Here is a 16,224-nt window from a genome sequence, read left to right on the forward strand (position 1 = left end):
ATGCAGGAGTGTGTCAAAGAATTCCTTGTCTGCACCTAAGGGGAAGTATTTCTCGGCTGGAATTTGAGGGATGAAGCCGGAGGTTCTCTGTTTTGACCCTTGTGCTTATCCTCCCTCTCTGCCCTCCCCTAGCCCCCCTCTCGCCAGATTCCAGGGCCTGGGGCAGAGACTGGTAGTGCTTAGTCCATCAGCAGCTGAAACATGATACCAAGAGAGCCCGCTAAGCTCCTCTTTTATAGTACCAAGACAGGTCAGGCTGTTTACATCCTTTATTTATTGTTCTCCCACTCTTTCCTCAGACACTGCAAACGTAAAATAATCTCACCATCACACCGTTGTTAAGTGGAAAGCATCACTACAATCAAATATACCTGGTCCGGAGCTTTTAGAAATGCAGTAGTTAATGTTTAGAGCTGAAAAAAAAAAGACAAGGTCACAGCTATGACAAAGTTACTGTCACTTAACTTGGAAAGTTCAAGGTCGCATATGTGTATTTGTATGGGACAAGAGTACACATGACACGAGGAGTCTATCCACAGTCTATGAGTTCCCTCGTGAAAGTAGCCTGGAGTTGGCTTTGTCAGGGCTTTTTATGTGTGAGCTGCTATCAGTAGTTGACCATGAGGAGCAGTCTTCATGTTCGTTTGAATGGAAGTGTGGATATGAAAATGATTATTAAGGCCACAACTGTTGCAGTTCCTCCTGACTCTGGGGAGTATCAACTGGGTATAGAAAAGCAGTGAATGGATGAGTAAATACAACTTCAATACTTTCAAAGTACATACCAGGATTGAATTAAATGATTAAAGTGTGTTATGAAATAATCAGTGCAGTGTAAAAGATAAACAGTGTATGTCTCATCAGCAGCAGAATGCTCCAACCGGAGTCTTAATGAGAACAAATAGCGACCACATAAACCCCGTTCAGGCTTCTTTGCATTTGCCTCCAGTCGATTTCAAAATTCACGCACCACTTTTAAAGCACTCTGTGGTCTGGCCCCTGCATCATTTGTGAGCTTTTGTGCTCATATGCACAGCAACTCGACAGTCCTGTGCATAGAGTTGAACATTTATTTTTTGATGCGAGCTGTGTTACGCACACAGTGACAGAAAACAGTAGTGCTAAGCTCGCCGTACAGTCAAACAGGACATACAACAGGCTATCTGTCTTTCACACAAGCACACACAACCTGAGGGCAAACTCAACTATAAAGTTTAAGTTTGTAAAAACTTACATACATCAATTAGTTTGGGCCGATATTATACTGTTCAGCATTCGACAGCATTCGTTTCCAATCGTTAAGTGTAGGTGTACACATGAACTTATTTCTTGTTGAATCGAAAACTGACACATATACTCACTCATATTCAATATATAGTGCACAGATGCGCATAATTAGAACATGTTCAGGAGTAGTGTTGCCTGTTGTTACAGTAGGCTTGTACAATAGGACATACATATATTAAATGACCAGTATCTTACCTAGTGTAGAAGTAAATGTTTTTTCCAATTTGAAATGTTTTTTTGAAATGAATCCTCTGCGCTTATCACTTTTGTTTTTCCAATATTTCTATGTGGGGTATTCAGGTAAAATTGGCTTTTTACCGTGTTTTTCTCACAGATCATCATTTCCCACCAACAGCCCTGGCAGTGGCTCTGCTGGCCAATTCATTGGCGCAGCCCTTTGGGGGTTATGTTTTGCCAAAATAAAATCTCAACTCAGTGTCCACTCATTAGCTTTCCTGGAGCTTTAATGGAGTTTGACCATGACAACTGAGCAAACTGTATGTCCCGAGGGAAATGATGAGATGAACAAGCTAAGAACATGGACCTTGAGATCCCTTTGTGACGATTGTTTACGAGGTTAATTATCAATTTTCATGCTCAACTATAATATGTGTCTCTTCAGGTGTGATGTGTGAAGCGGAGCTCTCCTTCACACTGGAGCCCAGTGACATCATCGCTGTACAGGAGCAGCCCCTCATGCTCCACTGCCAGGTGAACGGCCTCCCCCCAATTACAATACAGTGGAGGCACAACGGCCTGCTGTTAACTCAGGATCAGCATCACACCACCTTCATCAATGGCTCGCTCCTGATCAGTCACTTCCAGAAGACCAAATCTGACAGCTCATCTGACGAGGGCGACTACGAGTGCGTGGCCCAGAATTCTTTTGGGCTGGTGGTGAGCCGCAAAGCCCGAATTCAGGCAGCCAGTAAGTTTCTTTTTTTTTTTTTGTCTCTATTGATGCATTTCAAGTTTTATTGTATGAAAACATGCATTCAATCTTAAATCAGTTATAGGATTAGTTTGACATTTTGGTAGGAAGCTTATCAGCTGTGCTGTCAAGAGTTACAATTGTGAAGATCAGTTCCGCTGTCAGTTCAACATGCACCTGCGTAGCTTAGTGTAAGACATGGAAACAGTGAGAAACCGCTAACGTGTCTCTGTCCAAAGGTAACTGGTTGCCTGGAAACCAAATGGTGTCAAAATGTCCAAAAGGGCTGCATACAACCCACTGTAAAATCACAAAAGCATCTCATCTTACTGTTGTTTGAATACGTTTCTTTGTTTTAATTTCATACAGCTTTTTGAACTTGTTTGTATCAGTCAGCAGATCAGTAATGCAGCCAACATGGTTACTTATGTTTGATTAATTTGTGATCTGTGTTCCCTACAAATGTAAACATTGCAATTGAAAAAGTGCCTCAAGCAATCAGATTTCAGTCCAGTCCCAGTCGTCAGGGTATTGCTTTGCTGTAAATGTATTTAATATCCCCGGCTGTGGGGTAATTTGAATATTTTAATATCATTCTCTCAGTGTAATGAACTTTCTGATGCTCATCTACTGCGCTGCTTAGAAATTCAAGCCTTTGAGTTTAGCATTAACAAGCGCTCACGCTGAGAGTCTCCGAGCTGCTTTGTAAGAGTGCAGTAAGCTTGAAGCGGCCCAGCAGCCCTCTCACTGGTCGAGGCATCAAGACGGATTCTCTCTGACTTGACCACCGGATCGCTTGTTTGAAGTCATTCTAGCTCCAGTTCTTGGCATTGTTGCCATGGTTCATTTATAACATTTCTTATATCGTAGTTAGACAATCTGACGCTCTGTACGCACCTCTTCTCTTTTCTCCCGCACACATACAGTGAATGTCTCAACTCACTTTAAATCAAAGGCGTCGAGGATGTGCGCATTCCTCTGTGGACATGCTGAGATGTTGCAGCGGCAGCTTTAGTGATACTATACACCCTGTGCTGAGTTAAGACTTTTTGAATGCTCTGTTATATATGCTCTGTAACACAGGGATGGACAAAGGCTTGCAGAGGCCTGTTGATTCCAGGGCTGTGTGTAGACAGTACACTGCTGTGCTGTTGTGGCCAATACTGCTTTTCCACTCAGTGGGATGTTGGAAGGTTAGCATGGACGTCTCACTGGCCGAAGGGAAAAGTCACTTCAGCTCAGTGGCTTGCGCTGTCAAACACAAGCAACCTTTTAAGGCGTCTGCAAAGGTTCTTTCTTCTTCAAAGGTCAGATTGTAGCCACTGTGTTCGCACATTTATTATTCCGCTGCGGGTGAAAGTCATCAGATTTGGTCCCCCTATTTGTTTTTCTTTTTTCACAAAATGACTTGTTGATTTTGTCACATGAGGGTGCAGTGAAAATAAAAAAATATTTGACCTTCATCATCATATTTATAGGATTAATATCTGGTAGCATTCACATGTTAATTCAAATAAAGTTTCGGCTTTGTATTTTTCTGAATCAGAGTGAGAATCAGCAGGGCAGTGAGATAATGCTCTGAACTTGTGTTGATGTTGTGATAATCTGGTTCACTAAAAATTCATTCAAATCCATTTTAATGGTTGCAAATGATTAAATAATGATTCATCGTATTAATGCCCATTGTGCCCCACAAATTAATCTTTGATTTGATCCTTGATCAAATTCATAATTTTTTTTTTAATTCAAGGCTTCAATACTGTATGAAAATTAATAATTGTGCAATCGCAGAGCAACCTTGTGTTTCCGAGAAATTGAATGTGGCATGTGAATACAGATTTCATCTCAGTGAATGAACCTGACCCGCAGCACACATCAAGTTCAAAACCATTCATGGTGGAAATATTCTGTTTTATCTGGGCTCTGCGCTCCTGCAGACCTCTTGACTTTTATTGATTAAGAGGAACTGATGGATTACCAAGAGTCACACTCTGACCCCTGACCTCTGACCTTTTGAGTTTTGTTGAGGAGGATTTTGACGAGTCGTTGAATGAGTAAAGGCTCAGCTATAATGATGCTCTGCACCTTCTTAATGGAGTCTTACTTCTATCAAGACAGCAAGAAGCCATCATTGTGAAAATAATCCTCTAGGAACCCTTCAGAGGGAGTCACAAGACAGGAACCTCTGACTATAAAATGCCCCCGTGTCACCCTTCATTTCCCACTGATATCCTCTGTGTTTTGTAAGGTTTGCCATAAAACAGTAATGTTGGTATTTCACAACAGATTTGAACGTGTTTTGCCTTGCACTGTTTTGTTCTGCATGAGTTTTTCGAGAAGTAAAATGAATGAGGCCTTCATTGCTTCATTAGTTGTGGCAGTTTATTTCCATCACTCATAAAGGCTTTCCTTTCTTGGGAAATAGGTGGGAACAGGTGATTCTTTTCTGTACTTAGATTTGAAAAATCATCCTTCAGTGCTCAGTTTCTTACACTCATCAACCTCCAGGCTCCTGCAGGCTCAGAACAGAAGTGCTCCCCTGTTGATCAAGCCTCAATTTGTCAAACTGTTATGTTTTGGGTCTTTAATATAAAGTCTTGATGAGCTTAATCTTATAAAGTAATATATCCTACAGGGGCTTGGACAATCACTGGTCAATTTCTTCTCCCTTGATTTACGCATGGCATCAATAATTAAAGTGTTTGCTCATGTTGTTTATGAAGAGAAATGGCCCAAAACAAGATCAGTGACTTGTGTTTGTTTCTGTTTCTGTTCCAAGTGTTTGCTCTCTTTGTGTTTTTGAGGTAATTTGCTGTGTTACAGTCCCTCTCACAACAGAGCTCTGACTTGCACCACTGTGATGCAATGGGTGGTGTGATTACTGAAGCCTCTTTATAGCCCTCTCAGTGTGTAAAGCCTCCATCTCAGCCTCAACACTACCTCCCTCCATAAATTTCACTTTTTCATTTGCTTGTCAACCATTTGTGTGAGCTCACTGTTGGGGTCTGGTGTAGGACGGACTCCCCGTTGCCCCTCTAAATCGCCAGTTGGTCCAGGAAACTCGTTTTTTCCTCCTAAATGTTATCTCTTTGAGTGTCCGTTTCTCCCTCTCCGTCTCACTCTCTCTCTCCTCGGTTTCTACAGGACCTCCTCATTAGCTTACGTTCAGGAAGCTTTTCATCATTTGGATGAATGACAAGCCTGGTACAGTGGGCCCGGCCAGGGCTCCTGCCCCTCCCCCACAGCACACCCGCGTCACCAGGCAACACACCACAAAAGCCCCCCTGTTACAAAATAGCTTTTAGGATCAATTGAAATGACTTGCTTTTGTCTGTTTGTCTGGAATTAATTGGAAAGAGTTGAAGCTTTGTTAGGAAATAATTTATTTTTTTTCCCCAGTCCCATTCATTTGGGCAGACTGCAATTGACCTCAGAGACAGTTCGAAAAGATTTGCAAACACAATATGAAGTGTGCTGAGAACAGGCAAAGTCAGTGCAAAACCTGAGGAGGGCGAAAACACAAATCGTGAAAAATGCAATAAATGAAAGAATAATAACTGTGTATTATACCTGTTATTTATTTTATAGAGTACTTCAGTATGAATACAGAGCCCTTGGCTGCTGGATGATCATTTCAACCTTGTTTAATTCTGAGATCGTCATGGTGAATTGTGCTGCCGTTACAATGGTAGGCTTCTGAATGAGACTTTAATGAAAAAGAGGAACCCAGGGGGCTGTAAAGGATGAAATGGGAGAAGACAGAGGATGCCTGTAAAAGTGTCTCAGTTTATACCCATACTCTCATTTGTGTGAATTGAACTCCTTTCAGGGGTGTAAATGTAAATAAGTGTAATGTCTCGTAGAAACGCGCATCTGTAGCTGCGGCAGAAGATGAGAAGTTGCTGCATTTAAAAGCTGTGCGGATGGCTTGCCGCTAGCAGCTACTCAGACAGTTAGTGAGAGTGATTTATGGGCAGCTCATGTTAGCTTACGTGAGTGTGCGTACGTGTGCGTGCACGTGTGTTTGGAGAGCCGATGGTGGCTCTCCATCACCCTCAGACCTTCCTGTCCCCACCCCTTTCATGGCCTCCTGCCTGGGTGAATGCTGAAGCCCCATCCCTACATCTCCTTGTAGCTCCCTTTGTCTGCCAGCCAAACCCCGCCCTCGAGCTGTCCCCCTCCTACTCCTCTCCGCTCACTCTACACGAAGCAAGTCATCTCTCTGCCGGACAGATTAGCCAACTAAGTCTTGTTTTGACGTTTTGACATGAAGCCACTTGCCGTTTTCTTTTAATGCTCGCAAAAAAAAAACAAGATTGTTTCTGTTGTAAATGTTTCAAATCTTAGCATTAGAAAGTTGGGAAAATGTATATGGTACTGTCATTTCATGCCCCAAAGCAAATATCAAATCACTGATAGATGTGGTTCATTTCATTCATATTGTATTGAAAACATCACATAGCAGCTGTGCATGCATACATGGCCTCTGGCTGCCCTGTTCCTTCCTTTGGGCAGGTATGTGGCTGATGTTAAATCACAGTGTTCCCTCCCGCTGTGTGGTCAGCACCCCTCCATCTGTCCACCAAGTGCGTCAGAGGGATCGAGGCAGAGGGCGTTTTTCTTCTCCCCTCTGTTCTCATGAGGAGGGCTGAAGGGAGGAGAGCTCTGCCCTCCGTTGTGTGATTACAGCAGAAACTGCTTCATTACTGTTCACCTGCACACTCAATACTCAGATCTCATTATGCACGCTCTGTTCAAGCTGATTTAGAAGTGGCAACAACGAATGAGAGATTTGATTACTACTCAAAGCGTGTCCTTTCCTATTCTCTGTGAAAAAGCAAGGGTCAACAACTGCAAATCTAATTGTCTTGGATATGAATATGCTGTTTCTCCTCTAAGGTTGTTTTCTTTTTTTTTGTCAAGGAGCTGAATAAAAAGCACTTAATGTCCCTCATGCCAGCTCTGAATATCTGCATTGACAAATCAACTCTTCTGTGGGGAAGGGGAGATTTTTTCTGAAGATGGCAAGTCATTGACCTTGAAGCGGTGGAAAATCACCAAGGGATCCCATACAGCTCATAGTGTGCCTTATTGTCTCAGTTTGCTGTATTCTTCACACAATCGGGAATGAAGAGATGCAATGTAAAATTTGGTTTTGGTTAGATTTCCAAACCAGTGAGATATTTTTCCACTTGCAAATTTAATCTCTTATATTCCCAAATGTGAGGAATGAACAGCACATACAACTAAATCCAGAGCACAGATGTCACTAGTGTGCTTAAATGTTGAGCTGTGCTGACAGGAATTCAGCCATGCACAGAGAGCAGATATGCCTGGAGAGCTATAACAAGTTGATGTTCGAGGGGAGCTGCTTCATGATACTGTGCGGTGCAGAACAGGCACCCTTATGCTCTAAAAATATCTGCCTGTGTAAACAACGACACTTGGCGAATCGAGCCACTAAACAGGGGAAGGGATACTGAAGAGTGGTGAAACAGCTGGATGATGGAAATATTGAACTGCTCAAATAAGCATTTCGCTTATTCCTCCAGGCACGCCGCCTTTTATGTTTGACATGACTTTAATCCTATTTATGTCTTTCATTGCGGGACATGACAGATGGAATCATGGTATATGGTTATAGAGCACCTTAAAGATTTGTGCCTTAGTGTTTTTTTACACAAGCGGAAGACAATACACACTTGTACGCTATATGGACGAAAGGCAGACACACACACATACACAGAAAACAGTAAGACAGTAAGACCATACAAGACAAGTTGATTCGCTATGTTTTGGTTTAAGATAAATGAATAGAATAGAATTACTGTATTACTTTATTGATCCCAGACTGGGAAATTATTTTGAAAATTTAGAACCCATAGAATAATTATTTTCTATGGGTTAAATGTAACCCATAGAATTGAAAAAAAAAGAATAGAAGGAAAGTGGAGATTGGAACATATCAATCAACTGAATCAATCACAATTGTACAATACAAAGCATAAGACTGAGTTAATCTGATGTTGCTACCAAAACCAGAAAAAAGAAAGAAAAATCGTGGTTGGAGGCTCCAAGGGGCTGAGTGGTACTGTGGTGGTCCTGTATAATAACTTAGTGAGTGACGTAAATAGACACAAGACATATTATTTTGATCCTTTTACATTTAGCAGTATCGTTCTGTCTAGGAAATTCCAAAACTGAAAGAAATATGTGTGTCATCTGTGTCAGACTGAAACTACAACTACTCAATAATGTTATTCTGGTTTAAAGTTGAAATAATTGGTTGAAATATTCTTTCAGAATTACAGAAACACATCCTCAGTTGTACTCCTTCATTTCCTTCCATTTCCCTTTGTTGTTTGGAAAGACAAGCTGGCAAGTAGCCAGTTATATTTATAACCATCTTGGTAAGATCACTGCCCTCTTGCTACTGCTGACTTGCTGCTTCCCTCTTTAAAACGCAACAAAAAGATTCACTAGTCGTACCAGACAACAGAAACAAATTTTCAAAAGTTTGTAGAAAGAAAATGAAACATAATTGCATCTGATTCAGTTCATCACTGAAAATGTGATTAAAAAAACTAGGAATGTGAGAAAGTAATTGACGGCCCGATAATTAACAACAGCCTGGCTTAGAGTCACATTTTAATTGGTGTATTTATTTCTCAGATTTGCAAACATTTTCCTTATATTGGTGTTTTCTTAAGATATATTTATCAGACATATGTAGCTCAAAGACATGAGCAAACGTTGACCCCGTCTTTGCAGGATGCTCTCTGCTGCTGCTGTGCCAACCTCTCGCAGCTGCTATCATCAGCTGTGTACACTGTAGCTGATCGTCTAGATAATGCCCATTGAGACAATGTCTTTTTATTTCTTTGCCAGACAGAGCAGTGTTAACTTTGCAAAATATATTACTTGGATGGACTGGAAACATACGTTTATAGAAAATTAAATAGCTTGTCAGTTTCGTTGATTCTGACAGTGCTAAAGACGTCTTATATCAAAACTGAGTACCATGTGTTTTTTGTAAATTAACATAGAGATGCAGCTGCCTTACTGAGCTGGATTTCGTCTCCTTCTGTGTTTGATGTTTGTACTCCCTGTCTGTAGTTTTTTTTAAATTCCTGTTTAAACTGTAACAGGTGTGCTGTTAGGTGAGGTCTCCCTCGAGAAAGGGATTTCAATCTCAAGAGATGTCCTGGTTAAATAAAGCATAAATTAAAAGGTAATTAGCTGGTCTGATACGTTTTAAGTAAGATAAATTAAAACAAAGAAGCTTTACCTGCTCTCTCCACAAGGCCTAAGTTGAAATTCAAGTTCAATGACGGGTGGGTGTTTGTGTAGCGTGTGTGTGTTTGTCTGTGTGTTGGTCTCCGGATGTCTGCGGACCACCCTCGCTATTCTCAAACAAACAAATGAAAAGGGGGCCTAAAATTCCTTCTGCCCACTTTTAAGGCTCATGGGAGGAATTCCTCAGTAATAGAGGTGAAAGGTGAAAGGAGGGAGAGCAGAGGCCGCGCCAAAGGTTGGACGGGGCGGACCAGTCTGCAAATGCGGGAGTATGTGTGTGTTTTCGTCATCTTAAGGTCCCCTGGCCCCTCGGAACAGTGTGTTTGAATTTCAGTCCCTTAGAGTGAACACAAACGTGGTGTTTTAACCCTTATAGTGTGAGGTTGTGTGGTAGGTCAATTAATTTCTTCAATTGACGATGGAGGCGCAACGATATGCGGGTGCGTGTTGGTGTTCCTATGATTCCGGGCTTCAACGGGTGCTTGGCTAGCTCTCACCACTGCCCCGTCACCGCGCTTCACTACACTTAACAGAGCCTTTATGGCCAGATTGTGCAGTTAAAAGCCTTTACGGGGTCTGCACCATCCACCAATAAAAACACCAAAACTCCCTCTTCCTGTCTTCTCCTTTGGCAGACATTTTGCTTTGCATGTGTGCAAATGTGTAATCAAGCCAAGACAGACGGGAGGTGGACATAAGTTAGTTTTATTTGTCGTCGAGGTAATAGCAAACCTAATAGTGTTATCTACTAATGTTATTGCCCCAACACACAAACACAAATACACACAGGGCCTGTAAGTGCTGTTTTCCATTTGGTTTAAATAGGGATCAGGAAATCTTTCTGCGATGGCCAATAAGCAGAAGAGTCGGAGACAAAAGCCAGTCAGTGATGGGCAGGCAGCAGCTCTCCTCTGGGCCTCAGCTACCTCTCCCTCCTCTAGCCTGTGTATGTGTGTGTTTGTGTGTGTTGGGGCACCTCTCGGAGCTGAGCAGCACCTATTGTTAGTCGTGAAATGCAAGGCCGTGGAGTGGCTGGGAACAGGCAGAGGCTGTAGAGATGTGCAGCCTCTGGTGGCTCTGCTTTGTGATGGTGGCCTGAGCGTTTGTTCCCCTGACCGACTCAGCTAGCCGTGGCTGAGGCCCCCTTTTGTCACCGCTGACTCTGGGTGGGTGTGTTTCCCCTTGTGCCCTCCCTCCCCCTTTTCCTCACTCTGTTTCAGCATTGACTCAGAAATAGAGGGGTCAGAGGTCATGAGGGGCTGGACGATGGAGAGGGGGGCTTATCTGGGAAACGGTGACCTTTTTGTATGCACTAGGGCAAAATACCCCTCCCCTTTTTTTTATTCTCCCCCCATTGCATTTCCCCTCCTCCATCACTCAGCCTCCTGCTCATTCCCCAGTGGGGACCCATCCCCCGGCCTGATGGCCCCAGGGCAGTGACAGTGACCTTGGCTTTGGCAGTGAAAGAAGGTGGCCCAAACCTGCCACGGCATCACAGCTCTAACCCTGCCCTTTCCCAAACAAGCAACGCAGCAGCCTGGAACAACAAGAGCAAAATAAGCACATTTTCACTCACTCAGAAAGGACATTTATTTATCTCTGTCATCTGTTTTCATCTTTTCCCTAGAGGCATAACAGTTAGTCTCTGTGAATAACAATGTAGTTTTTAACCTCTTTTAAATCCCTCTGTTATTTTCTTTACTGATCCATATAATACACAACTAGATAATCGCTGTTGGAATGGTTTGAGACTCCTTGTGGTTGCCAACTTTGCACAGATGTCATAGAAAACTGGTCATTTTAAGAAGCTACCTGCTGATATGCAAGATGTAAGTAACACAGATTTCCCATTGGCAGGCTTATTTTTTGCTTTTGGTGGAGGCTAATTGGCATTTGTGTGCTGGGAACCATAAGGGAGGGCAAGAATGAAACTGTTAGATTGTGGGAAGAAAAGATTGAAAAAAAAAGGTTTTGCATCAGTATTCATCTTAAAATCATATTCTATCTACTGTAAAATCATAAACTCTTAAGGATCTACATCTGAAAGTAAGAATCAATCTTTACCCTGTTTTCTTCATCGTCGTCACAGAGGGACAAAGCACCTGAAGTGTTTGAGGTTAAAAGGCTGTCAGGCTCTGCTGTGTGTGGAGTCGGACACCGGGGATGAAATGAATTCCACAGGAACCAATTAGAAGAGGTAGCTGCTGGCAAAGGATGAAAGATTTCTGGGATGGCCCATTTCCTCCTGACAACTTGTTTTCAATCTCTTTAATTTTATAAGCACATATCCCTTTTAGGGATTTGATGATTCACAAAATGTTTAAGAACCTTATATTTCCATTTATTATTGCAAATTATTATAAAGTTCAATGTTGATCATTGAGACTTAAAGGAGAGCTCTTTTTTATTTTTTCCTGTCATTCAGTGTGTTAGAAAGGTTTGCATGCATGTCAAACAGTGCGTTTACTTGACACTCGAGAAAACCGAATTACTGGGTTAGTCCGACTATGATCGGATTTTCAAGATGGAGGGAAGGAGGTGGCTCCATTACCACTAGTTGAAATGGGTATAGCGCCACCTATCGTACCGGGGTATGACATGCTCCGGCCAATAATTCGATTTTCTCACCGGCATGTATACTCGGACAATTGCAGTTGTCTGATTGAGTAGCATATTCAAACTATGGCTGTAATCCGACTAAGCTGTGCATGTAAACGTACTGAAAGTTACTGGAAATAAAAAAGGTCAAAGTCTGCACCAACAAAACTCCTCTCTCCTACAGAAAACGCTGCTCCTGAAATGCATTGTCACAAGTCCTGCCTTTACTTCCATGACACGACATCATGGAGTCACAGATATCATGATTAATGCCCAGGTGCTAGTTTGGCACGTAAGAATTGATTAAGCACAGCTACTCTGATGTCAGGGATGCTGGGTCAGATGTGTGTGAGCTGACCAATCAGAGGACACTCACTTGGAATATGGAGGGACAGAGACAGGAGCTAGAACAGAGTTATAATAATCAGTCAGTTATGATTATTACTTATTTCGGTAATAGCTGTTTGGCTTTTCACTGTCTCATAGCTAACAAAATATACTGTTGGTTTGAAGTGTTGGTTGGATGGAACAAGACATTTTGAAGGTGTTATCTTAGGCCCGAGGAAATTGTAATCAACATTTTTTCACTATTTTCATTTTATTGACCAAACAGGTAATTGATTAACCCTCAGAACCCAAAGCAACTTCTGGGCATCTTATTGCTCCTGTCACATTTTTACTCACTGTGGACTCATTTCTTTCACTGCAATATGTAAGAACAGTCATGACTAGTTGGGAGAACTCTAAAATGTGTCTTGACAATATATGACAAGACACAGTTTTAATGCCATACATGCAAAGAAAAGAACCCTAAAGAAACAAAAATTTAAAGGAAAAAGTACTGACAAATACAATAAATGTGCAAGCACCCACAAGTGTTGGCATTAACGGCAGAACATGGGTGCTTACGTGCTACATTTATTGAAATATTAAAACTTTTCAGAGAAAGTCTTTATATCTGTCAATAACAAATATAATTGCAACCTGAAGTATCAAGTGTAAAGATTTAAACGGCTTGTAATGTGCAAGACAATATTCCCCTAATCACTTTTGTTTTCCTTGACTGTACAGAACATTTAATCATGATGTAAAGTTGTTAGTGATTTTGCAGCTTTAAATTTGGGTGATCAGAGGAAAGCTGCCACCAGTAAAGCGGGCAGGAGCAGATGAAAGAGGAGGGGGGTAGCAAGTGGAATAGATGGCGCATGTGTCGGTGGTCTCAAATGATTTCTGGGCCCCTCTGGCTCTGGAGACTGGACCTTGAACCAGGAAGGAACATTCCATTCCGATGCTGTGCCGTGACCTCCTGACCCCGGCAGCTTTTCGACAGGCAGCAGCAGGATGCAGAGCAACAGCGCCGGGCTCGCTTAGCTTGAAGAAGCATGCCTCTGCCGTTAGAACATGCCGGAAAAATGCTCCCTTGACCCCACACTCGTAATTCCTCACTGTAACATGCGCATTACCTACGCATAACATCAAATAAATGCACCGACACGGACATGTGCACGCTGTGGCACGGGCTCATGGTCAATGCCTGCACACAGAAATTAATTTGTAGTGCTTTCCCTCTACACATCAACATATGTTTGTATTTCTTTTTCATAAAGCATTGTAACATTTAATTTAATTCCCACCTAAAGCGATGTAGCAACAGTTTTAGGATCCATCTTAAGAGGTGATTCAACTGGCCATCCTTCGGTAGCTGCTCAGGGGATGAGAAGTGTTTACTTTACAACCGTATAAAGAATTTGTGTCAACCATCCCACTGCAGTCTTTAATCATATTTATGAATGTATCTCGTTTTTTTCCTCTTTTTTTCTCTCTCTTTACAGAAGTGGTTTCATGTCATGCGTTAGTAAGTTGTAAGGCGGACCATTTCATTGCCACAGCGTGAAAAGATGAAACATGATGCGAGTAGTGTAATAGCCCTCTCCATTTGCCAGCATAGGCATTATTTGTGAGTGGGAAGACAGTTTTAGAGGGTTAGCTGGCTGATGGCAGGTTGGAAGAGCCAGTGATATGTGCTTATGTCTGACAGCTTATGGTTGTGCTCCTCCCATACACTGCAGGGAATAGACGAGATGAGAGCATGACAGTCAGAGAACCACCGCTGCAGGCTGCCTGTGTGTTCTGTGGCAACCTTTGTGATTCGAGGGCATTAGTTTACATCACATGTAATAGCAGAGTGATGTGTGAGTGAGGGACTGCTTCGAGACATCCACAGTGTTTGTTTTCTGTTAGAGAACTCTTATGCAACATAAACTGTGTTTTATGGTAATTTAGTGTCAGTTGGGAAAAAAGAATTTAAAGGGTCCAGTTTGAAGGATTTAGAAGGAAATGGCAGAAAGGAAATATAATGTTCATAATCAAACTTTCAGTAGTGTATCACAAAAGCAAAACTGATTTGTGTTTTTCTTACCTTAGTTGGTCCTTTTCCACGGAGACCCCCAAGGGTTTCTGTCGCCATGTTTCTACAGAAGCCCAGAACAGACGTTTAAATTAATCACCAACTATCACCAATTACTGTACTACTATAAAAATCAGTTGAAAGGTTTGAAATAGAAAGAATTAAGAGGTTTCTCATTCCAGCTTCTTAAATGTGGCTGTAATTTCTTGCCTCCTCTCTGAAATTAAACTGAATGTCTTTGGGCTGGGGACAAAACAAGACATTTGGGAATGTCATCATGAGCTCTGGGATCACTGACTGACATTTTCATAATTTTCTGACAACTTATAGACTAATCAACTTCAAGATAATGCAGGAAAATATGCAGATTAATCTACAATGACAATAATCATTCTTTGCAGCCATAGAAGTCACCAAAAATTTATACTTGGAACCACAATAAGTCAGTTGATAATCCAAATGTAATTAACAGATATTTGATTTACAGTTAAGAATCCCTACAGAGACAAAGCCAATATTTTCTGTCATTGTTCATAAGCCCTTGTCTTGGGATGGTGTTCTCGTAGAAAAATAAATGTTTCTCACAATTTATGTAAATCCAAGGCTGCTCTTTGTTCACTCGAATCCTGAAATTATTATCTGACGGAACAGATATGCCATCATAACAAATACAGCATCTATGCGGTCTTTTGTTTGCACACAGGCTGTAGGTAGAGGCAGAGACAAAGGGCTTTCATTTCTCACCCACTGTCTTGTAACACTAAGTGGTTATGACAGGGCCTACACTTGCCTTTCCTCTTTCTTCCTTCTCTACTCCTCATCCCCATGGTTATTTTTCCTGGTGAATTGAAGTGAACCAGAGTCCGAGTGGTGGGCGTGATGGAGGGGTCGCACATGTGCGTACAAAAAGAGCCAGGGGTTACTGACTGCACATTAGCATAAATTCATCAGGATTAGCCAGTTTGGAGGCGGATGGGGGTGCTGGGTTCCTCGGATCAGAAAGGGGCAGTAATACTCCACAGTGACTGCAGTCAGCTGGCAGCCTGAATGGAGGGAGATAGTGAAGATAGTGAAAAGGAAAGAATAGCAGGCAGAATTTGGGTTCCCAGCTGTCTCAACCAGGGTATGTGGCAACGGCAATGTGTGACGTCACAAAGCGAGGCGATGGAAGTTCTCCATGCATTAACGGCTGCCGCTCTGTATCATTATCTTAAATGATACACGCTCTCAGAGAGCCGCTGTCACTGCTCTGGATTTATCCGGTTTTTATTCCACTGCCTGTCTTGGCTCCACACATTTAAGTCGTCAACACACAAGATTTCTCTCCCTGTTTACATGGACGTGGATTTGTGTCCACGTCGCTGCTACAAGTTCCTCAAGGCATGCAGGGGCTGGCAGAAGTGTGTCCCGCCTATCTTGTTGGTCATGATTGATGTTACAGCGTCTCCTCCCACTAATTAAGCTCATATTTACAGAATAGAGCATCTGGGCTTTTGATACTTCATGTCTTTATCCTCCATTTGGCCCAGTGTGAACCAAGGCGCAGACCTCCCCTCAGCAAGACGGAGATGATTCACAGAAACCAAGCATATTTTCTGCATGAAGCGCTATTTAATTTTTTTAGGGTCGTTCTCATTCCTTCCTCATCAGTCCACTCCCTCTATTTTTGTCACCATAGCAAGCCCCTCCTACGTTATGTTGTAGC

General features: G+C 42.2%; 1 protein-coding gene across 1 annotated transcript in view; it reads left to right on the forward strand.

Annotated features, from left to right (window-relative positions):
- The window catches only part of igdcc3 (immunoglobulin superfamily, DCC subclass, member 3), a 67,730-nt gene that overhangs the window by 6,041 nt on the left and 45,465 nt on the right, over nt 1-16,224 (forward strand). The window contains exon 2 of the mRNA XM_030415351.1: nt 1,910-2,215. Within this exon, the coding sequence (XP_030271211.1) occupies nt 1,910-2,215 (306 nt within the window). The remainder of the gene's footprint in view (nt 1-1,909; nt 2,216-16,224) is intronic.

Source organism: Sparus aurata, chromosome 4 (assembly GCF_900880675.1).
Source record: "Sparus aurata chromosome 4, fSpaAur1.1, whole genome shotgun sequence".
Lineage (NCBI taxonomy): Eukaryota > Metazoa > Chordata > Actinopteri > Spariformes > Sparidae > Sparus > Sparus aurata.